This window comes from Budorcas taxicolor, chromosome 13, assembly GCF_023091745.1.
Source record: "Budorcas taxicolor isolate Tak-1 chromosome 13, Takin1.1, whole genome shotgun sequence".
NCBI classification, from domain to species: domain Eukaryota; kingdom Metazoa; phylum Chordata; class Mammalia; order Artiodactyla; family Bovidae; genus Budorcas; species Budorcas taxicolor.
In genome coordinates this window covers 74,578,431-74,601,070 of record NC_068922.1, presented here as the reverse complement: position 1 = coordinate 74,601,070, position 22,640 = coordinate 74,578,431, and the positions used below count along the sequence as shown (strand labels likewise).

Here is a 22,640-nt window from a genome sequence, read left to right as displayed (position 1 = left end):
CCCGTAGTGGAGGCTCGGCTCTGTTTTGTTAGCCATCCCCCCACCTCCCAACCCTGGCAGCCCCAGCTCTTCAGTGGAAGGGAGTTGCCACCCCACCCCACTGTCGCTCACCTGAGCTCAGATCCCAGCTCAGCCAGCTCTTCTCTGTATGACCCAGGGTCAGTCTTTGCCCTCTCTGAGCCTTTCTTAGCTGTGAAAGGAGAGAATCAGAATGCCAACCCTGTGGTTGTTATAAAACCATTTGTTCCCTGAGCCCTGTCCATTTTGGGCCTGGCACTCGAGACAGGTCTTAAATAGGCCCTGCCCTCACCAGAGGAAGCCATAAAAGATGGATGGCAGAAATTGCCTCTTCTTGGTGCCTGGCCCTCTGGCAGGCACATGAGGGAAGGCTAGAGAAAGGGAGCCAGGGGTGCCCTTAGCCAGATTCCCAGCTCCCTGTGGGGAAGCAAGTCGGGAGAGAGGTGTGTGGTCACGTGACCTTGAACTAGGTGCTCGGAGGAAGGCCGTGAGTGCAGAGGGAGATCTGGCCGGTCTCTGTCCTGCCCACCAGCAAGGACAGAGCGTGCTTTCCCTGCGCTTGGGAGCATGGTGCTGGGAGTCAGTCAGCTGGAGGGGTCCTTGGGGTCACAGAAGGGTTCCCCGAGGGGGCGGGCTATTCCAAGGACGCCTCCTGATGTGCCTGCAGGGGCCAAGCCCTTTGCCTGTGAGTACTGCCACTTCAGCACGCGGCACAAGAAGAACCTGCGGCTGCATGTGCGGTGCCGGCACGCCAGCAGCTTCGAGGAGTGGGGGCGGCGCCACCCTGAGGAGCCCCCCTCCCGCCGCCGCCCCTTCTTCTCCCTGCAGCAGATCGAGGAGCTGAAGCAGCAGCACAGCACGGCCCCTGGGCCCCCCGCCGGCTCCCCAGGACCTCCCGAGGTAAGCACAGGCAGCGGGTAGAAGGGCTGGGGGACATGGGCCCCGAGGCCATGTGACGCCGCCTCCCCCAGCCCCAGGGTCCTCGTCGGCACCTCGGGTACAATGAAATGAGCCCTGGGGGTGAAGGGTGCTGTCCTAAGCTCCAAGGAGGGGTGGGCTTTCCAGTGCTAGTAATAGAGAACGGAAGTGTCAGTAGCCAGGTCATGGTAACAGTTTATTCTCTCACACAAAAGGAGTCCGAAGGGGAGCAGCCCAGGGCTGCTGTGGCAGCTCCCTGGTCAGTCATCAAGGACCACACTCTCTCAGTGTATCTTCCTACACATATGGTTCCCATTTTTGTGGTTGCCTCATGGTCCAGTATAGCTGCAGGAGCTCCAGCCTTTCTCACCATCCCAGACAAGAAGCAGGAGGAAGGGATGGGGGAAGAGGAAAAAGGATGCCTGTCATCTATCCATCTTATCTTCCTCATGAACTTTACCAGAAGCTCCTGCTTAGCCACATGGCCACATTTTATCCAGCTGCAAAGCAGGCCAAGAAAGACAGTTTCGTGGCTGAGTATGTTGCCTGCCCCCTCCTAGCCCCTAAAGATGGACCACCACAATGTGCTGGCAGAGCATAGAGGGGCTCTGGAGTCAGCCAGCCTTGTGTTCAAGCCCCAGTTCTCCTCACTAGCCAGGGGATCCTTAACCTTAGTCAGCTCATTGTAACGTGGAGCTGGTAAATATCTTGAAGAGAGTAAGGATCAAACAAGCCAACAGATGTGAAGTGTCTGACACTTCAAGACATAGGAGGTGTCTTGAATCTGAGCTGCCCCCTGTCACCCTTGGCCATATTCCCACCCCGCAGATCCCCTCAGAGGCTGCACCTTTCCAGTCCCCTGAGACCCCCCCACTGCTCTGTTCCGACACCCTGGGTGGCGCCACCATCATTTATCAGCCAGGTGAGTTTTGCAGGAGAGTGGGAGCAGGGACAGGGCTCGTGCTGGTGGGGGCCAGAAGCTGGTGGGGAGGGGGCTTGGGTGCCAGTTTTCCAGCCCTTTCTAAGGCTCAGGTTACACCCGACCCAGGGACTGCGGAGTCGACAGCTGTGGCCACGCAGACAGCCTTGGACCTGCTGCTGAACATGAGCACTCAGCGGGAGCTGAGTGGCACAGCCCTGCAGGTGAGCTCCTTCCCAGCCTGGCTGCACCCTGGGTGTCAGCTCTGCACTGGACACTGGGAGCGGAGGCAAATGGTCAAACAGACATGCCCTGCCCTCAGGGAGCTTGCAGGTAGTGGGAGATGGATCCACTGGACCCCAGTGGGCAGGTGCAAGGGAGGGGGGCCACCATGCCAGGGAGGCCCAGGAGACCAGGGAGGGCAGACGGTCTCCACTCCACACCCTGGAGTCACCAGCGACACCCAGCATGCTGAGCAGTAAGTGCCACACTGTGCTCGGGGCTCTGAACCAGCTTCCCAGCTAGCCCAGCGCCCTCACTCCGTGCCACCTCCCACAGGCCAAAGGCTCCCACAGCTTTCTCTGACCTCTCACGGGGTTCATGCACCTTAAACCCAGCACGTCCGCCCCCAAGTTCATCATCTTGACTTCTCGCTGCGCCCAGCCGCCTCCCCGCACCTCTCCATGCTTCTCTAAGACAGGGAAAGGTCTGTCAGCACCTCCTGTCTCTTAGCCTCTTGGAAGGATGGAAACTGTGTGTTTGAGATGATCAATTCCAAGAACTTGGAACAGTAACATGCTGCCAGGGGGACAGAGCTCCGTGGATGAGGGGGCCTGTTTTGAACCTGGAAATCTTCATAGGCTTTAGTTTGTAGCATTTGTGGGTAGGGAGAAGTTTTAGATTTTTAGATAGTTCAGTGGATCAAGGTTTTATAGTTTTTGCTTGTGGTATCATCCTTAGAAAAGCCTCTTCACCTCAAGATCATATAAACATTCATTGGTATTTTCTTCTTAGTGTCTCGTTTTTTACACTTCAGTCTTTACTCCACCTGGAATTTATTTTTGGTATATGCATAAAGGTAGGGGACTAACTTTATTTTTTTCCCAAAAGTTGTCAGTGCAGTAGATGGAATCCTCTAATTTCCCCAGTCACTTGAAACCTCCCCTTTTTCATGCAGTAGATTCCCTGTGTTTCTAGACAAGGTCTTCTCTTTTGATCTGTTTGCCATTCTCATGCCAGTATCATGCATTTTGCTTCTGACTACATAAACATATGCTTGTTTTTGTAAACCCAAAATGAGTGTTAAGAAATGTTCTATTCAGAGGGTGAAAATCTTTAAGTTTCCTCCCCTCACCTTCATTTCCACTGTTAACAGGTTAATAAGCATTTCTGCAGAGTTGTGTCCAGGTGCTCGGTAACACAGACACCTTTTGATCTCTAAAAAGTAGGGTCATGGCATCTGTGCTTATGGACAGCCTAGCTCTCCTTCCCTCTGCAGCCTGGCCGCGCACACATGTCCACTCCTTCCTGACGTCTCCACCTCATTCAGTCTTGGGGGTGAAGTTCTGAAGCTTATCTTGTCAGTCCTTTATTTGCGCATGGTTTCCAGTCTTTCAGGAGCTCAAGGCAGTGCTTCCATGAACATGTATTTTCGGGTGTTCATAAACATGTATTTTAGTGGTGGGGTTAAAAGAAGCCTCCTAGAAACAGAATCAGTGGGTCCCACCCCAAGCCTGACTCCTTCTAAAATGATGTGTCAGCACTTCCCTGGTGGTCTGGTGGCTTAGACTCCTTGCTTCCAGGGCACAGGGGCCAGGTTTGATCCCTGATCAGGGAACTGGATCCCACATGCGGCAACAAAGACCTGCTGCAGCCAAATAAATAAAAATTTAAAAAATGAAAACACGTGTTACTACATGACTGCCACTAGAGGATGCTTCCCCACTGCCTCGCCAGAGCTGCACGGCCGTCTTCATCGGTCTCCTCATGTCCCAGACACGTATGTCAGGATCTTAACTGATAATTTTGTGATCAGAAGAGAGATCGAGTTTCTGTATGTTCATAGACCACTTTATTTCTCTCACTTACCTGCTTGTAAATTATTAGTCGTCTTATCACTTTGCAAGGGCTCTTTGTATGTATGGGAACACCACCTTTTCTCTCTGATATGCATTGTTAAATACCATCCCCCCCACCCCCACCCCAGGTGTCTTTGTTTCCTGGTCTCATTTTCTGATTCATGTTGCTGTAAATTTTAACATCTTCTGTCATGATTAGGAACATCTTCTCACCCCAAGGATTACAGAAATACCTGTATTTTCTTCTAATCGATCTTGAGTTTTATTTCTTATGTTTCAATCTTTAATCCATTTGAAGCAGACTTTGGAGTAAGATGTGAGGTAGAGCTCTGATGATTGTTTTTTCTTACTGGTCTGTCGCTTGTTCTGCTACCTCAGGATTTCTTAACCATGGCGCTTTGGGCTAGATAATTCCATGTTGGATAAAGCATCGGCCTGCAATGCAGGAGACCCGGGTTCGATCCCTGGGTTGGGAAGATCCCCTGGAGGAGGAAATGGCAACCCACTCCAGTATTCTTGCCTGGAGAATCCCATGGACAGAGGAGCCTAGCGGGCTATAGTCCACTGGGTTGCAAAGAGTTGGACACGACTGAGTGACTTCACTTTCTTTGGCTTCTACCAGCTAGGGGCCAGTATCCACCCCCCTGCCCCCTACCCACCCACCCAACTGTGACGATCAAAACTGTCTGGAGACATTACCCAATGCCCCTATGGGGCAGTAACACTTTATCCTGTCCTTGTTAAGTCTCTCCAGGGCCCCTCAGTTCACTTGAGTCCAGTCGCTCAGTCGTGTCCGACTCTTTGCAACCCCATGAATCACAGCACGCCAGGCCTCCCTGTCCATCACCAACTCCCGGAGTTCACTCAAACTCACATCCATCGAGTCTGTGATGCCATCCAGCCATCTCATCCTCTTGTCATCCCCTTTTCCTCCTGCCCCCAGTCCCTCCCAGCGTCAGGGTCTTTTTCAGTGAGTCAACTCTTTGCATGAGGTGGCCAAAGTACTGGAGTTTCAGCTTTAGCATCATTCCTTCCAAAGAACACCCAGGGCTGATCTCCTTTAGGATGGACTGGTTGGATCTCCTTGCAGTCCAAGGGACTCTCAAGAGTCTTCTCCAACACCACAGTTCAAAAGCATCAATTCTTCGGCACTCAGCCTTCTTCACAGTCCAACTCTCACAACCATACATGACCACTGGAAAAACCATAGCCTTGACTAGACGGACCTTTGTTGGCAAAGTAATGTCTCTGCTTTTGAATATGCTATCTAGGTTGGTCATAACTTTCCTTCCAAGGAGTAAGCATCTTTTAATTTCATGGCTGCAGTCACCATCTGCAGTGATTTTGGAGCCCCCAAAAATAAAGTCTGACACTGTTTCCACTGTTTCCCCATCTATTTGTACATGAAGTGATAGGACCAGATGCCATGATCTTCGTTTTCTGAATGTTGGGCTTTAAGCCAACCTTTTCACGCTCCTCTTTCACTTTCATCAAGAGGCTTTTTAGTTTCTCTTCACTTTCTGCCATAGGGTGGTGTCATCTGCATATCTGAGGTGATTGATATTTCTCCCAGCAATCTTGATTCCAGCTTGTGCTTCTTCCAGCCCAGCGTTTTTCATGATGTGCTCTGCATAGAAGTTAAATAAGCAGGATGACACTATACAGCCTTGATGTACTCCGTTTCCTATTTGAAACCAGTCTGTTGTTCCATGTCCAGTTCTAACTGTTGCTTCCTGACCTGCATACAGGTTTCTCAAGGGGCAGGTCAGGTGGTCTGGTATTCCCATCTCTTTCAGAATTTTCCACAGTTTATTGTGATCCACACAGTCAAAGGCTTTGGCATAGTCAATAAAGCAGAAATAGATGTTTTTCTGGAACTCTCTTGCTTTTTCCATGATCCAGCGGATGTTGGCAATTTGATCTCTGGTTCCTCTGCCTTTTCTAAAACCAGCTTGAACATCAGGGAGTTCACAGTTCACGTATTGCTGAAGCCTGGCTTGGAGAATTTTGAGCTTTACTTTACTAGCGTGTGAGATGAGTGCAATTGTGCGGTAGTTTGAGCATTCTTTGGCATTGTCTTTCTTTGGAATTGGAATGAAATGTGACCTTTTCCAGTCCTGTGGCCACTGCTGAGTTTTCCAAATTTGCTGGCATATTGAATGCAGCACTTTCACAGCATCATCTTTCAGGATTTGAAATAGCCCTAGGGGACAGTAACACTTTATCCTGTTCTTGTTAAGTCTCTCTCCAGTGTCCTTAGGTGGCCGTAAGGCTCTATGCCATCCTTGTTTAGAGTCTCTCCAGTTGCCAGGAACACATAGCTGGGCTCGTGTCCGTGAGTAGCAGCAGCACTGGATCCGGCTGGAGCGTGGGCAAGCTTTGAGGCCCGGAGATATGAAAGGACCTCGAACGCCAGCTCCTGCCACCCACCCTGCCTGTCATGCTGTTGCAGGTGGCCGTGGTGAAGTCAGAGGACGTGGACACAGGGTTAGCGTCCTCTGGGGGGCAGCCCTCCCCAGCAGGCGCCACTCCCCAGGTGGTCACCCTCCACGTGGCAGACCCAGGAGGCAGCGTGGCCGCTGAGAGCCAGCTTGGGCCCCCTGACCTGCAGCAGATCACCCTGGCACCTGGGCCGTTCGGCGGGGCTGGCTATAGTGTCATTTCGGCCCCCACCGTGGAGGAGGGCACTTCGACTCCGGGCACGCCTTACAGGTGAGCCCTGGGGCCATTAATAGGTGTGGTGAGGGGAGTGAGGGGAGTGAGGGGAGCACCCCACCCACCCATGCCTAGTTCGCAGGAGGTAGCACTAATGCATGTGAAACGACTGGGCTTGTAGGGGTGTGGCATCCCTTACGGGCTAAGGGTTGCTTAAGAAATTCCAGGCACTTGACAGTTGTGGACTGCTTGACAATTGTAACCACTCCTATGGGCGGGGTGTTTAGGGAGTGCAGTAGCGCCCTGAAGGTCAGATGTGCTGTGGATCTGAGCCTGGCCTGTGGCCCACGTGCTCCTGGTTCTGGATCCCTGGGGTCTGGCCAGTTCTGACCTTCGTCACACGCTCGGGCTCCTCAGCAACATCAGAGGCCCCACTGCTGCACTTGGGTTCTTCTAGGCTGAGCGAGTCTAGGGTAGAAATGTTCGTTTTCCATGTTCACTGAACCCCTGGGCCATCGGAGGAAGCCCTGAATTCCATACGGGATGGGAGTCAGGAGCCCTGCCTCCCCTACTCACCCTCTCCTCCTGCCCCGCTTGGGCAGACTTGGGCTTGATTCCTGGAGCCCTTCATCTCATCACTCCATGCCCGTGAGGGAGTGGGGATGACCACTGCTAAGCTGGACACTGGACACTTGGTCCCTGCTTGTGAAAAAGGCAGCGGAGGTCCAGCTGCTAAAGGGAGGAGCTGGGGCCAGCCTGTGGTGGCTGTGGTCCACTGTGAAAGGAGGGCTCTCCCAGGGAAGGGGCTCCCGTAGCCCGCCAGCCTCCCCTGGAGCTCTGCTTCCCACTCCTGGCATCTGTGCCCACAGCGAGGAGCCCCCGGGGGAGGCAGCCCAGACCGTGGTCGTGGGTGACACCCTGAAAGAAGCTGGCACGCACTTCATCATGGCAGCCGACGGGACCCAGCTGCACCACATCCAGGTGAGGCTGAAGGGGGGCCAGTCCCGCCCCCTGCTTCCGGTCCTTCCCCCAGCCCCCGCCCCTCTTCACCGCCCTCTGCCCTCACGCCCCGCCCCCTCTCCACAGGTGACTGCCGACGGCTCCATCTCCTTCCCAAGTACAGAAGCCTTGGCCTCCGGCGCCAAGTGGCCCCTCCTGCAGTATGGGGGGCTGCCCAGAGATGGTCCTGAGCCCCCGGCTCCAGCCAGGACCCACCAGTCAAGGGACCCTCAGGGCTCTGCCTCCCCACCTCCTACAGCCAGCAAACCTTTGGGCCTGGTAGTGCCCCCCTCGCCGCCATCTGCAGCTACTGCCTCATCAAAGAAGTTTTCCTGCAAGATCTGTGCCGAGGCCTTCACCGGCCGAGCAGAGATGGAGAGTCACAAACGGGCCCATGCCGGGCCAGGAGCCTTCAAGTGCCCTGACTGCCCCTTCAGCGCTCGCCAGTGGCCCGAGGTCCGGGTAGGTGCCCTGTTCCTCCGCTGGCCCGTCTGTGTAACAAAGCTTGACTGAGCACCCTCCAGGCCGGATATTCTGCTCCCCACTGGGCTCAGAGGTGACTCAGCAAGGCCCCAGCTCTCAGGGGGCTCAGTCTGGTGGGGAGACACACCAGCCTGGGATTAACACCTGACAGTGTCCCCAGGGTGAATGCAGTGCCCACACACAGGAAATGAGTCACGTGGACTTGGGGTGCCCGGGGGGACTTCCTGGAGGCGATGGCTGAGCTGGGTTGGCAGGAGCAGAGGGGTGGTAACGTGAGGCAGCTGGGGAGACACGAGTTGTCCAGAAGACTGAGGTCACAGAATCCCAGGGAGGTTCCTGGGACTCCATCCCCTGAGAAGGACCAGTTCTCAGATCTGACTGCATGCTGAATCCTCACACAGCTCCGTGAGGGGAGGGGGGCCAGAACCTAGAGTGTCAGGGCTGGGCATGACCTTCAGAGGCCTCTCTTTGAGCCAGTGCATTTCACAGGGGTGACCCGAGGGTGAGCAGGGACTGGGCTGAGTGGCCTCATGGTGGAGCCAGCAGGTGGCACCAGACCACGAGCACAGGCCTGGTGCGTCGGGGGCCGTCTGTCCTGAGCAGCGCTGCCCCCACCCTGCCCGCAGGCCCACATGGCACAGCACTCGAGCCTGCGGCCGCACCAGTGCAGCCAGTGCAGCTTCGCCTCCAAGAACAAGAAGGACCTGCGGCGGCACATGCTGACCCACACCAACGAGAAGCCCTTCGAGTGCCAGCTCTGTGGGCAGCGGTGAGGCTGGCGAAGCCTGCCGGGGCTGCTGGGCCTGTGGAGGGTTGGGGGGGGGGGCGCCCCTGAGCCTGCATCCTCCCCCTTCAGCTTCAACCGCAACGGGCACCTCAAGTTCCACATCCAGCGGCTCCACAGCCCTGATGGGAGGAAGACGGCGGCGCCGACTGCACGGGCCCCAGCCCGGCCCCCCACCCAGACCATCATCCTCAACAGTGATGACGAGACGCTGGCCACACTGCACAGTGAGCAGGACCCCAGGGTGGACCCGGGACTGGAGCCACTGCCCCGGTGCACACCCTCGGGCTGGGCTGGAGCCGGGCCATGTCAGGTTTCCCTGAGAGAGTGTCCCCCTCCTCTCTGCCCAGCTGCCTTCCAGTCCAGTCATGGGGTCCTGGGTCCGGAGCGGCTCCAACAGGCACTGGGCCAGGAACACATCTTTGTGGCCCAGGAACAGACAGTGAGCAATCCGGTGAGAGCCTGAGTTTGGGGGCCCCGCTGGCAGGTTGGGGACAGGGGTGGGGGCACCCAGAAATCTGAAGCTAGAGCTGGCCTGGCCATGACAGGAGGAAGCCGCCTATATCCAAGAGATCACCACAGCGGACGGCCAGATGGTCCAGCACCTGGTGGCGTCTGATAGCCAGGTGAGCTGCCGCTGCTGACCACCCGGACTGGGGTGCCCATCCTCCCCCACCCTCCCCACCCCCAAGCCCTGCTCCCAGGAGAGGTGAGCTGCTGCTGCTGACCACCCAGGCTGGGGCGCCCATCCTCCCCCCAGGAGGAGGGGGGACAATACTTGGTAAATGACCCCTCTGGGGGTCCGTCCTTGCAGTTGCCATTGTTGATGGGGTGGGTGTCCCTGGCTACCCTGCTCTGCCTTCCTCGTGAAGCTCCTGGGGGGCGGGCTGTCAGCGCCTGCCTCTTCTCCCTTCTCAGGTACAGTACATCATTTCCCCGGATGGAGTGCAGCAGCTCCTTCCCCAGGAATATGTGGTGGTGCCCGAGGGCCATCACATCCAGGTAGGCCAGGCTGGGACAAGGCCAGGGGAGCAGGGCGGAGAGGCACCGACACCTCCTTCCTGTGATCACTACGCAGGCTTCCTCTCTCCAGGTACAGGAGGGCCAGATCACACACATCCAGTATGAGCAAGGGGCCCCCTTCCTTCAGGAGTCCCAGGTAGAGCCCCTGGGGACGCAGAGGAGCAGGGGCCCAGGCGGGGGCCTCTGAGGCCATGTCTCACTGGCTTCCTTCTCCAGATCCAGTACGTGCCTGTGTCCCCGGGCCAGCAGTTGGTCACCCAGGCCCAGCTTGAGGCTGCGGCACACTCAGCTGTCACAGGTACGGGGCTAGACCCTGAAGGCCTTGGGGGCCTGGGAGCCAGGCCTCGTTCCTGGGCCTCAGGTCACCGTCCTCTCCCCCTCCCTGGCAGCGGTGGCTGACGCTGCCATGGCCCAAGCCCAGGGCCTCTTTGGCACAGAGGAGGCGGTGCCTGAACACATTCAACAGCTGCAGCACCAGGGCATCGAATACGACGTCATCACCCTGAGCGATGACTGAGCGAGCCCCAGGAGCCCAGTGCAGACCACGGATGTTGATGGGGCCCACCCTGCTGCAGGTGGAGGCCCGTGGGGACTCCCTCCCTGCTCCACCTAGGATCTCCAGATACTGAGCAGCCAGCATCCTGTCACTCCTGGGGAGCCAGACCTGTGCTGCTGGGGTTGGGGACAGCCATGGGCACCAGCCGGGACACGCTGGGGGCCCCAGCCTGCAGGCAGGCTTCGGGAGAGAAATTTATTTTTGTTGGTATGTATCCACTGGTCTCTCAGGCTCAATAAAGGGACCAGAGTCCAGCCTTGGCCCGCTCCCTTTGTCCATGTGCTGCTACAGCTGGAACCAGGCAAGGCCTTAGGAAGCAGGAAGAGGAGCCTATTAGAGTCCACTAGGGTGGGACTGAGGTGGGAGCTGCCCGGCCAGAGGTGCACCCTGCCCCGCCTCTGTAAGTACAGTGGCCCAGGAGGGCAGACTCGTGGGGCAGCGGCCTGGTATCCGGAAAGACGACTAGGCTGGGGAAAGTGGACAGCACCTTCAGATGCTGCTTCCTCCCCAGCCCCAGGGGAGCACTGGCTCCTTGCCTCGGATCTGCACTTCCTCCTGGCCCTTGACTGTAGAACACAGCCGGCTGCCCACTCACTGGTGGCTCCAGGCATCTAGGTTTCTACCCGCCCTCCGCTCCCCAGAGGTGTCGGTGAAGCTGCTACTGGCTGTGGGAGCTCGGGGCTTGCAGATGGTTGACGCTGCCTCTGGACCCTTCAGACTTCCTGGGCACAAGCAGAGAACAGCAGGATGAGAAGTTAGACCCTGGAGCCCGGGGCCGGGTGCGAAGGCCCAGAGGCCATGAGAAGGTGCGCCTGGGTGTGCAGAGGGCTGCGGTCCTGCAAGCGGCTCCGACTTCTTAGCCTGCTCTGCCCTCAAGACCCTCACACGTTCTTGGGGGGGTTTCTGTATTTCCTTTTACAAATGAAACAAGGTGGCAACAGGATGGGGTGAGGGAAGGGAGGGCGGGCAGGATGGGGCCTATTTACAGGGGGCCTGGAGTGAGCGTGAGTCGGGGAGTTGGGGGGACGTGGGCAGGGAGGGGGCACCCTGGCAGAGCCACGTCTTCCTATGTCATCGGTGGCCACCCCAGGAGCGGGTCCTGGGATCCACTCTGCCCCCAGAGCCCCAGCAGTCCACAGCAGCACCCAGGAGCTCCTCCTCCCCGCAGGCTGTTAAGTGGAGTGCGGCTCTCGGCTGGGGCCCTGCTCCCGGCCTGAGTCCCGATCCTTGGCCTCTGAGGATGCGGAGCCGCTGGAGCTATGGCTGCGGCCTGACTGCCGGCAGGCGGCGCTCAGCTCCTGCAGCCGCTCGGGCGTGGGCCCCCACTTGGCGAAGCCGGGCTCGTTCTGCAGGAAGAGCACGGCCGTGTTGTGGACAGCCTTGTAGTGCATTTCCTCCCTGCGGGCAAAAGCGGTGGCTCAAGGCAGGGCCTGGCCGGGTGAGCCCAGCCCGGCCGCCCCCGCCCCGGCCCCCCAGCACCCACTTCTTGCAGACGTGCTGGGAGCCGCTGCGGTACTCGTGCTCGAAGGCAGGCAGAACCAGCTGGTGGCGCTTGAAGCGGCTCTGCTCCATGCGGGTGAGCGCTGGGGTTGGGGGCTCCCGCCACTCAGGGATGAACACGATGAAGGACAGGGGCTCTGGCGAGCTCTCAAGCAGTTTCTGTGGGAAGGGTCCCAGGGAGGGTATCGGCGGCTTGCACTCCAGGCCACTGGCCCTCTGGCTTGCCAGCCAAGCTCCCACGCCCAGTCACACACCCACCTCGAAGTGAGAGACCATGGCGTCCATGAGCTCCTCACAGAAGGGAGGGTTGGCTTCAAAGGAACCGCTCAGCGGGGAGAAGTCTAAGCAGGGCCTGGGAGAAGAGGCGAGCGTGTAGGTCCCACCAGGACCCAGCCCCTCCACCAAGAACAGGTGCCACCCCCACCACAGGCAGTCCTTTGGAGAAAGGGCTCTGGTCAGGCCAGGGGCCAAGGGCCACCGTTGGTTTGTCCTGGGACAAGAGGTGACCCACTAGGTTGAACGGCTGAGGACAGAGAGGCTCAGGCTTGGGGGCCAAGTCCACGGAGTTGGTTAGGAGAGGAGGTGGGGCCCAAACCCAGTGGTGACCAGGCTGCCCTCCCGCTGGCCTGGCTGCCTCCGTGCCCACCCATCCGCTCACTGTGGGACCTGGTGCTCTGCCTCCCGACCCAGGATAGTTTACTGAGCGCCACTGGCTGGGTCAGGGCTGGCATAGGTTCCCAGACCTGCAGCAGCGCGTCCATGGCCACAGGGCTGGTGACGGGGGAGGCAGGGACTCCACTCGAAACTGCCTAGGCCTGAAGCCCCCCAGCATCGGGAAGCAGCTGACCCTGGTGGGCTCTGTAACTGCCCAGGCCCGAAGCCCCCGAGCATTGGAAAGCAGCTGACCCAGACGGGCTCTGTAACCGCCCAGGCCCGAAGCCCCCCAGCATCGGGAAGCAGCTGACCCTGGTGGGCTCTGTAACTGCCCAGGCCCGAAGCCCCCCAGCATCGGGAAGCGGCTGACCCCGGTGGGCTGGGTGCTCTGGAGGACACTACCCAGGCAGGAGGCCCAGCAGCATGGGGCGCTCACCCGCGGGAGCCGAAGTAGCCGTCTGTGTCGGGAAAGGCGGAGCAGTACTGACGGAAGTAGCAGTTGAGGGGCGAGGCAAAGCACTCGAAGCTGACTCCGAAGAGTCGGTGCAGTGCCTCGAAGACGTGCACCGGCAGCGAGCCCTGCAGGCCTGTGCCCTCGTAGAGACCCACGCCGAACATCATCTGCGGAGCGGCTGGCTCAGCCTCGGGCGGCCTCCCCGCCCTCCGGGTCAGCCCGCCCCCAGCCGCCCCGGCCAGTACCTGGTACCGGCGGAGCAGACACCAGACCCGGGGCAGGAATCTCTCGAAGGCGGAGTCGTCGATGCAGCTGTAGCGGTAAAGGAGCCACTGTGGGGCAGAAAGCAGTGGGCTTCAACGGCAGCCCGCCCACAGCCCCGCAGCAGTCTCCAGCCGAGGGCTGGCCCGCGCTCCCTCCTGGGGCCGCCTCCCACCGTGGCTCTTACCAGCTTGCTGAAGTAGTTGCGGCTGACCTTGACCATCTCGCCCTTGTAGCGGACGCAGACCACGCTGTTCTCCACGTGCATCTCCACGCTGGGCACAGGGGGCGCGGGCACGGCCAGCCGCACTGGGTAGCAGTACACCAGGCGGGGCTCCACCTCGGGCGCCTCCACCTCCTCTGCGGGCAGGAGCGCGGGGAGGGCCGTCACCCTGACAGCCATGGGCCCACCCAGGGCCAGGCACTTCCCATGAGCATCCCAGTGACCCGGAGAGGTAAGTCCCATCCCAGGGAGGAGTGAACTGCGGCTCAGGGAAGTGATGTGACGTGGAAGTCGCTCAGTCGTGCCCGACTCTTTGTGACCCATGGACTCTACAGTCCATGTAACTCTCCAGGCCACAATACTGGAGTGGGGCGCCTTTCCCTTCTCCAGAGGATCTTCCCAACCCAGGGACTGAACCCAGGTCTCCCGCACTGCAGTGGATTCTTTACCAGCTGAGCCACAAGGGAAGCCCAACAGCAGCTCAAATGGTTCAGTAACTGAGGAGACAGCTAGGCAACCGGCAGGAGCGAGAAGTGGGGGTCCACATCAACACGCTCTGAACCCACTCAGGCCACCATGCCCTGGGGCGTGGTGGGCAAGCTGGGGTTTGCTGCCATGGAGAAGTATGAGAACTACACTGCCTGCCTGTAACAGTCACGAGACTGCGTGGGGCTCTTCTGGGGCCCAGCACTTGGAGGTCCCCAAATCTTCACATGCTCCTGTGGCTAGGTATCACCCCTCAGTGGGGCTTACAGAGGACAGATGTGAAGGCAGGCCGCCTACCTCTCTCCCTGTCTCTCTCGCACCCCCAGCCCTCCCTTTCTCACCACTTCTGTTTCCCAGAGGGCGTGGAAACCCCAGAGCCAAAGGTCACAGCAGGCCCCACTGCTGGGAGAAACAGACCTCCCTGAACCAGTCCGTGGCCTTGAAACTCAGCCTTACTTGTCCCTTCTGTACCACCTGGTGCCCTACCTGGGATGTTGTTTTCCTTGAGGATGGCAAGGTGCTTCTCTCGGATCCGTCTGGCGTACTCCAGGGAGATGTGGTAGACCTTGCTGCAGATGCCTTCCACGGAGTCCTTGGCTGCGGCCGAGACGTGGGGGCCACACTGCCTCCGTAGGTGTTCCAGGCGGTCCTGGGGGAGAGAGACTCCTCGTCAGGCTCCGAGGGCTGGCGCAGGAGGGCTGTCAGATCCCAGCTGTCCTCGTCCTGAAACAGGCTCTGCTACTTACTGGCTGTGTCACTTGGACAAATCCCTTGGCATCACTGAATCTTATTCCTCAACAGTTAAGGGAACACAAAATACTTACCTAACAAGGCAGTTTGAATATTAAATGCAGTCATTCCCATTAAGGATTTGCCACGCCCTTGGAATACAGTTACATATCTAATAAAAGCCAGCACTTACTGCTGGGGTTACACTAGGGCAAATCTCTTGATACTTGCTGGGGACACAGACAAACCAGGCATAATCCCTGCTTACAAGGCATCTGCAGTTTATGGGGAGAATGGCTGTCGTAAAACTGGGGCTCTCTGGGCACTGCAGATTTGGATTTGAGCCTTCAGCGATTTGTAAGGTTAACTGTAGGCCTTTGTAATTACGCTGAATTGCACGTGTCAAAGTGATGGGTGAAAACGAGTCACTCTTGCTAGTGAGGTCACCTACCTTTATCACTCTCTACGTGTCAAGTACACAGTTACTATCGTGAAGTGCGAAACCTTGTCTCTTGTGAAAAATGGTCCTGAAAAGAAAGCCCATTGCTAGTGCTGGTGGAGAGTTGAAGAGTGATGGGTTTGGGCCAGAAAACAAAATTGTTTTGGACTCGTTAAAGTGGGCGGTTAAATCTGGTGGTAGCTCTGAACTGCAATAGGGCCACACACACCAAGCAAAGGCAGTCAGTCCATCTGTTTTCCAAAAATCTAAAGGGAGGTATTGAATATTCATTAAGTTGAAAAGGCCCCTACTTATGGTGTGTGGCCAAGCACAGGATTCCAGTAAGAACTGTAACAGAAGTGTTCTTTGGGAGAAAGCCAGGAGCTCAGAGAAACAGCTCCACAGACATGAGTTGGGGGCCTGATGAGTGTCAAAGGTCGGCCAAATGCACAGGAGGCGGCTGCCGTGGGGGCCCGCCTGGCCTCGGCAGGCAGAGTGGGCTTCTTGGAAGCAGTGGCCTTCCACCCAAGGCTGCTCACCATGTAGTCCTCCTTGGAGGCAGAGTGGTCCTTCCGCAGCCAGCTGAAGGTATCCTCCACATTCCACTTGACCACCTTCCTGCTGTCAGGAGACGCACTCCTGCCAGTTGAGGGCGCATAAAAAGGGGCCGCTGTTAGCACCCGCTGGCCCCTCCTTCCTCCTCCCATTCCACTGCCACTTGCATTTGGGCATCCACACCCAGGCTGACAGTGCGACCCTTGCTGTCTGAGGGAGCAGGCCCCACTCCGGCCACCAAGCGTCATGACCGGGCCCCGGGGGTGGCCAGAAGGCCCAGGCCCTCCCCTCACGCTGGCCAGAGCCCGGTCACACTAGGTCAGGAGACGAGCCAAACAAACCTGGACTCGATGAGCCGCCTGGCCGCCTCTGCGTACTTGAAGAGCAGACGCTTGGCCTCCTCCCGGAACTTGATTCGGGACAACCTGGGTCAGAGAGCAGGGAGAGCGAGCCTGCCTACCCGGCCTGGGCACACACACCAGGAGGCTGGGCCCGGCGGGCCCGGCCGGGGGCCGTACCTGATGGGGATGTCGTTCATGATTTCGCGAAACATGGAAGGTGACACCACCGGTTCACAGTTGCTTGGCAACAGGGGGTCAGAGCCTTTGTCCACGACCTTGCGCTCCAGCATCCAGCGGTTGAAGGATTCCCGGGGGGGCTCAATGCCTGTGGGACAGGACAGCAGATCAAAGTCCGGATTCAGTCAGCTGGCTCCACGGGGCGGCACCGGAGGCGTGGTGTGGGCACCAGAGGTGCCACAGTAAACAAGGGACAGCCCCCGCTACGTCAGGAGCTCGGTCCCAGGCAGCATCTCCCGAAGGGTATTCTGAGAACTGCTAGTTCCATAAACGGCACAAGGGGTAACAACGAGGGGATGGATGGATTCCATATCTCAGCCAAGTTCAAGCAGGCTTATTTATTAATAAAAGCTACAGTTTACTAAGCACTTACTCCCTGGAGTAACTGTGTGAGGGGTAGGAGCTCGGCTTTTTATGCCCTTTAACAGATACATAAAAAGGCTGCAAACAGTGCCTGGCAGATAGCAAGCACTGCCAAGTGTTAATGACTGTTTTTTGTTGTTCGGGTGTTGCTAATGCTAGGTAGGCACCCTTATGTAGGCACTGTTACCACCGCTACCTTACAGGTGAGAAAACTCGAGTGCAGAGAGGTTGTTCAATAAGCCCAGAGTCACAGAGCAGCGGTTACTGGAGCTGGGACCCCTCCAGAACACAGGCGCAGCCCCTGGGCTCCACGGTGCCACTCCCCAAGCCCCAGTGGCCAAGCCCCAGCTCCAGCTCGTGGTGGGCGCACACAAGACAGGTGGGCCCGGGAGGCAGTACCCTCTCGCTGCTGGCACAGCTCCCGGTAGTGCTGCCGGAGCTTCAGGATGAGCTGGGAGCGGAGCAGCTCCACCTCGGGGTGTGGAGGCAGCACCTCCGAAGGCCCCCGGTGCTTGATGACCGCGTTGGTCTGAATGTCCAGGTCCCAGTACACCCTGGGGGCACAGACAGAGCAATGAGGGGGTGGACGCCCTGCCTGCTCTCCCCTCGGCACCCCCCCAACACACGGTCCTGGGCAAGCCAGCCATCCAGGATGGGCAGCAGCAAGGACTCACTCTGTGGGTCGGAGGAGAGCTGCCTGCTGTTTATCTTCAGGGGACGTGCCCCAGATCTTCAGTGTTGGGGTGCCTGGTATGCTGGGGGAGCTGGGGACTGACGGGCCCGTGGGCGTCATGGGGATTTCAATCTGGAGCAAGAATCAGAGGTCTGAGGTCAGGGGAGCTGGCTGGGCTCCACCACTGCGAGCCCCACCTCCCGACTGACTGCCGATGCCCAGGGCACAGGGGCCCTGCCCACTGCCTGCCCACCCTGGTCTGCCTACACTCACCTTGGGCTTCTTCACGCCATTGCCACTGGGCTGCTCTTCCGAGAGCTGCCGCTTTCGGGGCTTGTTCTCAGCCAGGGGGGTTTCCACCAAGCTTGAGTCTTGGGGCAGGGGGGTCGCATTCAGCCCTAAAGGGTCCGACTGGTGGAGGGAGACCAGCATTGCTGCAACCAGGGCCGGTGGCTTAAGAGCCCCAGTACTGCGAGTCCCGCCCCCGCCCCTCCTCCTCCTCGGAGAAGAGCACGGGGGCTGGGGTGCAGGACCAACACGGCTCTGCCCCTGCAACCGTGCGCCCCAGGCCAGGGCCTTCTAAGGTGGGCCCTGCTGAGCCCTGCCTCGCCTCTGGAAGCATGATTTAAGGGGTCAATGCATGTGACCAGTTTAAAATGACACCTGGCGTAAGAACCAGAAGGGGGCATTCCCTGGCGGTCCAGTGGCTAGAACTCTGTGCTTTCACTGCTGAGGGTGAGGGTTTGATCTTGTCGGGGAACTAAAGATCCTGCACGCTGAACAGCACAGTCAGAAAGAACCAGAACGACAGGAATAAAGGGGAAACTTAAACACTTGGAACTCCTGTGGTGACACTGAGAGGATGACTGTGACGGTGGGCAGGGTGCAAGTCCTGCTCTGCCTCTTACTGCCTTGAGGTCTTGGGCCAGTCCCTTCCTCTCTCGGAGCCTCAGTGTCTTCATCTGCAAAATGGGGTTGGACTGCCCAGAAAACAAAGTCCCCAACTGACAGGGACCCAGACAGACGGCCTGCACCCCACACGTCATCACGTCAACACGGGCTCCCAGACAGTGCTGCTCACCGCTTCCGACTTTCACTCAGCTCACCTCACCTTACACGCTGGTTCTCCAGGGAGCCTTCCCTGTACCCCCCCTTCCCTAGACCTGCTCGGCACCCCTGCTGGGCTATGACCCTGTTCTTCCTGCAGGTGCTACCCTGTAATCCCGGGCACCCCCAGCAGGCAAGGGCAGGACCAGATCCACCTTGCTCACGACCGCATCCCAGGCACAGTGCCCAACGTGCAACCCAAGTTCACCACCACCCACTCACAGAATCATCCTCCTGTGTCAGACAGTCTCTGCGACTGGAGGACAGCTTCCAGGCGGGCAGAACTGTGTGTCTGTCTTGCTGGGCACTGTGTCCCCTGGCCCTGACACAGTGCCAGGGGAGTTAACAGCTGCTCAGGGTACATTTGGGGAAGGCCCAGATGCCAGAAGCTGCTGAGACACCACCCCCCGCCGGCCCCATCCCGAGGCTGGCACTCACAATCACGTCGTGCTGGCCGAGCACGGGCATCTCCCACAGGGACTGGTTGGTGAATCGGTTGAAGTAGTAGGGACGGTTCTCCCTTCGGCTCCAGCACTTCTCCCAGCCTGCGTGCACCAGCTCCTCTGCAAACAAGCACGGAACCCAGCCAGGGTCACGGCTGCTCCTGGGCACCCTGCTGACCCCACTGCCCTGCCACGGCCCCTCCCCGGTACCTGGGAGGTCCTGCACCAGGCGGATGGGCTTTGGAGAACAGGGCTGGCTCTGACTGGAGGTGCTAGGGGAGTGACTCAACAAGGATGCTTCCTCCCGGGGGCTGCCGTGATTCTCATTGGCCATCTCAGCACCCACACCGGACCTGCCACACAGAGGACTGAAAGGTGTCAGGGCCAGCAGGGCGTGGAGGTCAATCACCCCCACCCCGCTCCCTGCAACTGCACCCGAATTACAATCCACCAAGGGCCCCAGTGACCACCTACACATGTGAAGCCGATCCAGCCCCATAGTGGAGGGCCAGCCTGCCACCACAGGAGCCCTCAGGCCTAAGTTGCTGTTCCCTCAACTGTCAAATGGGGGCGCTCCTGATGCTCTTTTGGCCTGGAATACTCTTTCCCCATCTATGTCTCTGCCTGGCTTACCACTAGGTCCTCCATCCTCCAGGAACCCTTCCTTGGTTCCCTTCCCCAGGCTAGGCGGTCAGAGCCCCTCCCTAGGATTGTAGCACTCAAATCCTCTGGTCCATCAACTCAGTTTGCCCCCCTCCATTAGACTGTCAGAACTCCCAGGCCTCAGAAGTGGATCCAGTTTGGCTCTCTGGCGCTCAGCATGGTACCAAGGACCAGCAGAGCTGTATTCATTCTGCCAATGTTTACAAAGCACCAAGAGTGGCAGACAAGATGAAACAGGGTCTGCGCCTGAGAAAGTTGTTCCCATAAGCAGCAGCAGTAACTGCTCCTCTTCCCTTTTCCTACCCAGTAAAATCTAACTGGAACACAGCCCAGCGCAGGAAAGCCTCAAATTAGATGCCTCCTCCTAACTACAGAGCAGGAAGGTATCTGTTGCTAAAAGAACCAGGAAGGCTGGAAGGAACACTGAGTTCAGTCCTTCATAATCCCCAGGTGAAAATTTACTTTTAACACCCACAGGAGGGTCAGCTCCTTCCGATTAGCATTCCCTATTACCCCACCTAAAGCACACTGGCACAAGCCTCAATGGCCAAAGTGGTTCCCAACCTGGCTGTCAGACTCCTAGGGGGGCCGCTGAGTTCAGGCTGACGCTCCGAAAGTTTCAGTGTCGTAACACCCAAAAGAAATCAAACGTTTACCCACAAAAAGACCCCAAAGGCATAGTTAAACACTGGTTTTTCTCTGCTGCTGAAATTTTATCAATTCATTGTGGTTGCATTGATTATTTCATGATGATCAGAAGCTCTGATGTTGACAACAGCATAGCAATCATTGGGTGGTGGTTTTTATTGTACATTCAGTCATAGACATCACTGTTAATTTGGAAAAGGCAAAGTGGTCACTTCATCTGTATGGTTTGGCAGATAAAAATGCAGGTAGCAAGAGAACACACAACAAAAGGGGGCCAGGATAACAAAAAGGCTTGGAACCACTGACCAAGGGAAGCTGCCTTGGTTCTCTGGGGAAAAGGATGCCCTGTGCCTCAGGGCTGACCCCCAGGTCTCAAGGCTGAATAAGGTCCCTCTTTCTCTCACCCTCTGGGGTCTGCAACGCTAGCATGAGAGGGTTTTCTTCTCCGGCCAGATGGACCCCCACGTCACCGGGTCCCACAGAGGCAGTGGGAGGGGTGCCTGCAGGAAAGCACAGCGCAGGAGGATGGGCTGGTCAGCAGTGGAGTGGACGGGGGCCCAGGGGATTCCTTGCATCAGCAACTGCAGAGCAAAGAGAAGAAAAGAGTCGCAGACCTATGAAATGCTGTACAACAGGGACAATGGCACAGGAGGCAAAGAGAGAGCACGTTGGGAACCCCAGGACAGGGCAGGACACACTGTGGGAGACATGGGGATTCAGGGGATGAAAATACATTTCTCAAGCTTCCCAACAACCAACAGGTTCACCTTGTCGGACGTGCAGCCCACACAGTCCCCCAGGGCCGAGCTGAGGAGGGCCCTGAGCCTGCTTCAATGCTCTGCTCTGACAGTTGTCACATTTTTAATAAACATTTAACAAAGGGCCTGTGCTTTCATTTGGACACTTGACGCCACAAATTGTAAGCTGGTCTGGCCAACCACAGTACTGAGACTAAAGTAAACAAACATACATATCACAGATGAGGGGTGGGCACGGCCCCAAGCCACCTACAGTGAGTGAAAAAACATTTCTTTGAATCAGGTCTTTAATTCTAAAGACAATAAAACATGCAAATGCATTAAACAACAGAGCGTGTTCACCTTTATTGAAATATTTTTCCTCGAGCAATACTGTGTGATACTGGTGCACCAGGTAGGTCAACTATGCAGAGAAGAACGAGCAGTTTAGTGCCCTCACCGTTTAGTGAGGCCGAACCGTGACACAGCAGTGTTTCCGAAACGAGCTGTGCATCACAAACACCAGGGAACTTGTTTAAAAAACCCTCAGATTCCTGTCCGTCACTCCACATCGTAGAGAAACGGGGAGAGGAGGTACACAAGTATCCGTATTTTTCACACACACCCCCAAGAGTGGGGTTGGGAAACCGGATGACTAATTTTCTCAGTTTATACCACTTCAAATCTTCACCAATTTTGTTATGATTAAAAAGCTTTTTAATTTCCCAGGTGATGTGGATACAGCAGGTCGGTGGCTAAAACACCAGCTCTGGGTTTGGACAGACCCCGGTTCCACACGCTTCTGCCATTTTCCGACTTCTAACGAGAATCATTCGGCCTCTACGGTCTCCATGCGTAGAGCCTAGAACATTGTACACTCTCAGCAGGAAATAACTGCTATCACTAAAAGCACGTTTTTATTTATCCTGTGGCTTCCCGACCCCCACGCATACCGCAGTTCAACAGTGCCCAGCAGCTTAAGGATAAACTGTATCTGCGCAACCAGAGGAACGCACCAGAAGGAAAAAATAAAAAAGACTCCGACTCCAGGACTGGAGGAGGATGGGGCGGGATCATTCAGCAACGCACCAATCAAAATCCTCCGACCCAGTAGGGAGGAGTCAAAGGGTTCCCGAAGTGCGCAGGCGCGGGAGGCGCGCGAAGGAGGGGGTGGGCCGACTCCCAGCGCGCGCGCACTTCCCCTTTACCCTCCAGCGGGGGCGGGCTGTTTGGCGCGCGCGCGCCGGCCCATCTCCTGGGCTCCGCCCCCCGCCCCGCCGCGCGCTCCCGCCCCCGGGCTGAGGCGACTCAGAGTCGGAGCCCGACACAAAGGCGGTGGCGGCGGCAGCAGCGGAGGGGCCCTAGAGGCCGCTCCGCCCGCGCTCTCCGGACCCAACTCGCTCATCCAGGCCACCGGCTCGGCCGCCCACCCGCGGGCCTAAGATGGCGGCGGCGGCAGAAACAGGACAAGCGGTAGCCCGGAGCGGAAAGCGCCGGAGGGGCCACCGCCGCCTGGCTTCGGAACCCCAGACCCTGGCGCGGCTCGCGGCGGGACCATGGCTTCCTGGGGCTCTTACCTGCCCGCAGCGGACTCGAGGGGACGCGGTTACACGTTCTGCTCGACCGCCCGTTTTGCCGCCTCCGCCTCGCCCTCCCCAACGCCGCTGCCGCCATCTTGTGTCCCGGGCCGGGAC

At 57.8% G+C, this 22,640-nt stretch overlaps 2 protein-coding genes across 11 annotated transcripts in view; one reads left to right on the top strand and one right to left on the bottom strand.

Annotated features, from left to right (window-relative positions):
- ZNF335 (zinc finger protein 335) overlaps positions 1-10,809 on the top strand; it is a 20,837-nt gene extending 10,028 nt beyond the window's left edge. For 2 of the 6 annotated variants that reach the window (XM_052651282.1, XM_052651281.1), the window contains exons 14-27: positions 686-918; positions 1,765-1,858; positions 1,985-2,079; positions 6,386-6,645; positions 7,458-7,569; positions 7,675-8,049; positions 8,697-8,839; positions 8,927-9,081; positions 9,205-9,308; positions 9,403-9,480; positions 9,749-9,856; positions 9,948-10,013; positions 10,094-10,175; positions 10,267-10,809. In XM_052651282.1, the coding sequence (XP_052507242.1) occupies positions 686-918; positions 1,765-1,858; positions 1,985-2,079; positions 6,386-6,645; positions 7,458-7,569; positions 7,675-8,049; positions 8,697-8,839; positions 8,927-9,081; positions 9,205-9,308; positions 9,403-9,480; positions 9,749-9,856; positions 9,948-10,013; positions 10,094-10,175; positions 10,267-10,394 (2,033 nt within the window). In that variant the 3' untranslated portion in view covers positions 10,395-10,809. The remainder of the gene's footprint in view (positions 1-685; positions 919-1,764; positions 1,859-1,984; positions 2,080-6,385; positions 6,646-7,457; positions 7,570-7,674; positions 8,050-8,696; positions 8,840-8,926; positions 9,082-9,204; positions 9,309-9,402; positions 9,481-9,748; positions 9,857-9,947; positions 10,014-10,093; positions 10,176-10,266) is intronic. The other 4 variants (XM_052651279.1, XM_052651280.1, XM_052651283.1 and 1 more) reach the window with 4 other exon arrangements.
- PCIF1 (phosphorylated CTD interacting factor 1) lies at positions 10,609-22,640 on the bottom strand. 5 transcript variants are annotated; one of them, XM_052651286.1, is made up of 17 exons: positions 22,524-22,602; positions 21,310-21,370; positions 20,614-20,790; positions 19,109-19,251; positions 18,894-19,018; positions 17,622-17,759; positions 17,350-17,480; positions 17,075-17,229; positions 16,253-16,400; positions 16,076-16,159; positions 15,719-15,818; positions 14,498-14,660; positions 13,490-13,662; positions 13,024-13,373; positions 12,192-12,285; positions 11,917-12,092; positions 10,609-11,831 (listed from the first exon to the last, which is right to left on the bottom strand). In XM_052651286.1, the coding sequence occupies exons 4-17, from the start codon at positions 19,230-19,232 to the stop codon at positions 11,606-11,608; spliced, it is 2,187 nt and encodes a 728-aa protein (XP_052507246.1). In that variant the 5' UTR covers positions 19,233-19,251; positions 20,614-20,790; positions 21,310-21,370; positions 22,524-22,602; the 3' UTR covers positions 10,609-11,605. The 5 variants fall into 5 exon arrangements, with proteins under 5 accessions (XP_052507246.1, XP_052507245.1, XP_052507248.1 ...); XM_052651289.1 differs by lacking the exon at positions 21,310-21,370 and having other exon boundaries at positions 10,610-11,831; positions 13,024-13,208; positions 13,287-13,373; positions 22,524-22,640; XM_052651285.1 differs by lacking the exon at positions 21,310-21,370 and having other exon boundaries at positions 22,524-22,640.

Bases quoted from the DNA above. Each gene is read 5' to 3' on its own strand.
- PCIF1 (XM_052651285.1), bottom strand. From the start codon at position 19,232: ATGGCCAATGAGAATCACGGCAGCCCCCGGGAGGAAGCATCCTTGTTG. The intron at 17,760-18,893 runs GTGAGTGCCAGC...TCCCTCCACCAG, and splicing joins TCGGCCAGCACGACGTGATT to TCGGACCCTTTAGGGCTGAA. The intron at 17,481-17,621 runs GTGAGTGTAGGC...TTCTTGCTCCAG, and splicing joins ATGGCGTGAAGAAGCCCAAG to ATTGAAATCCCCATGACGCC.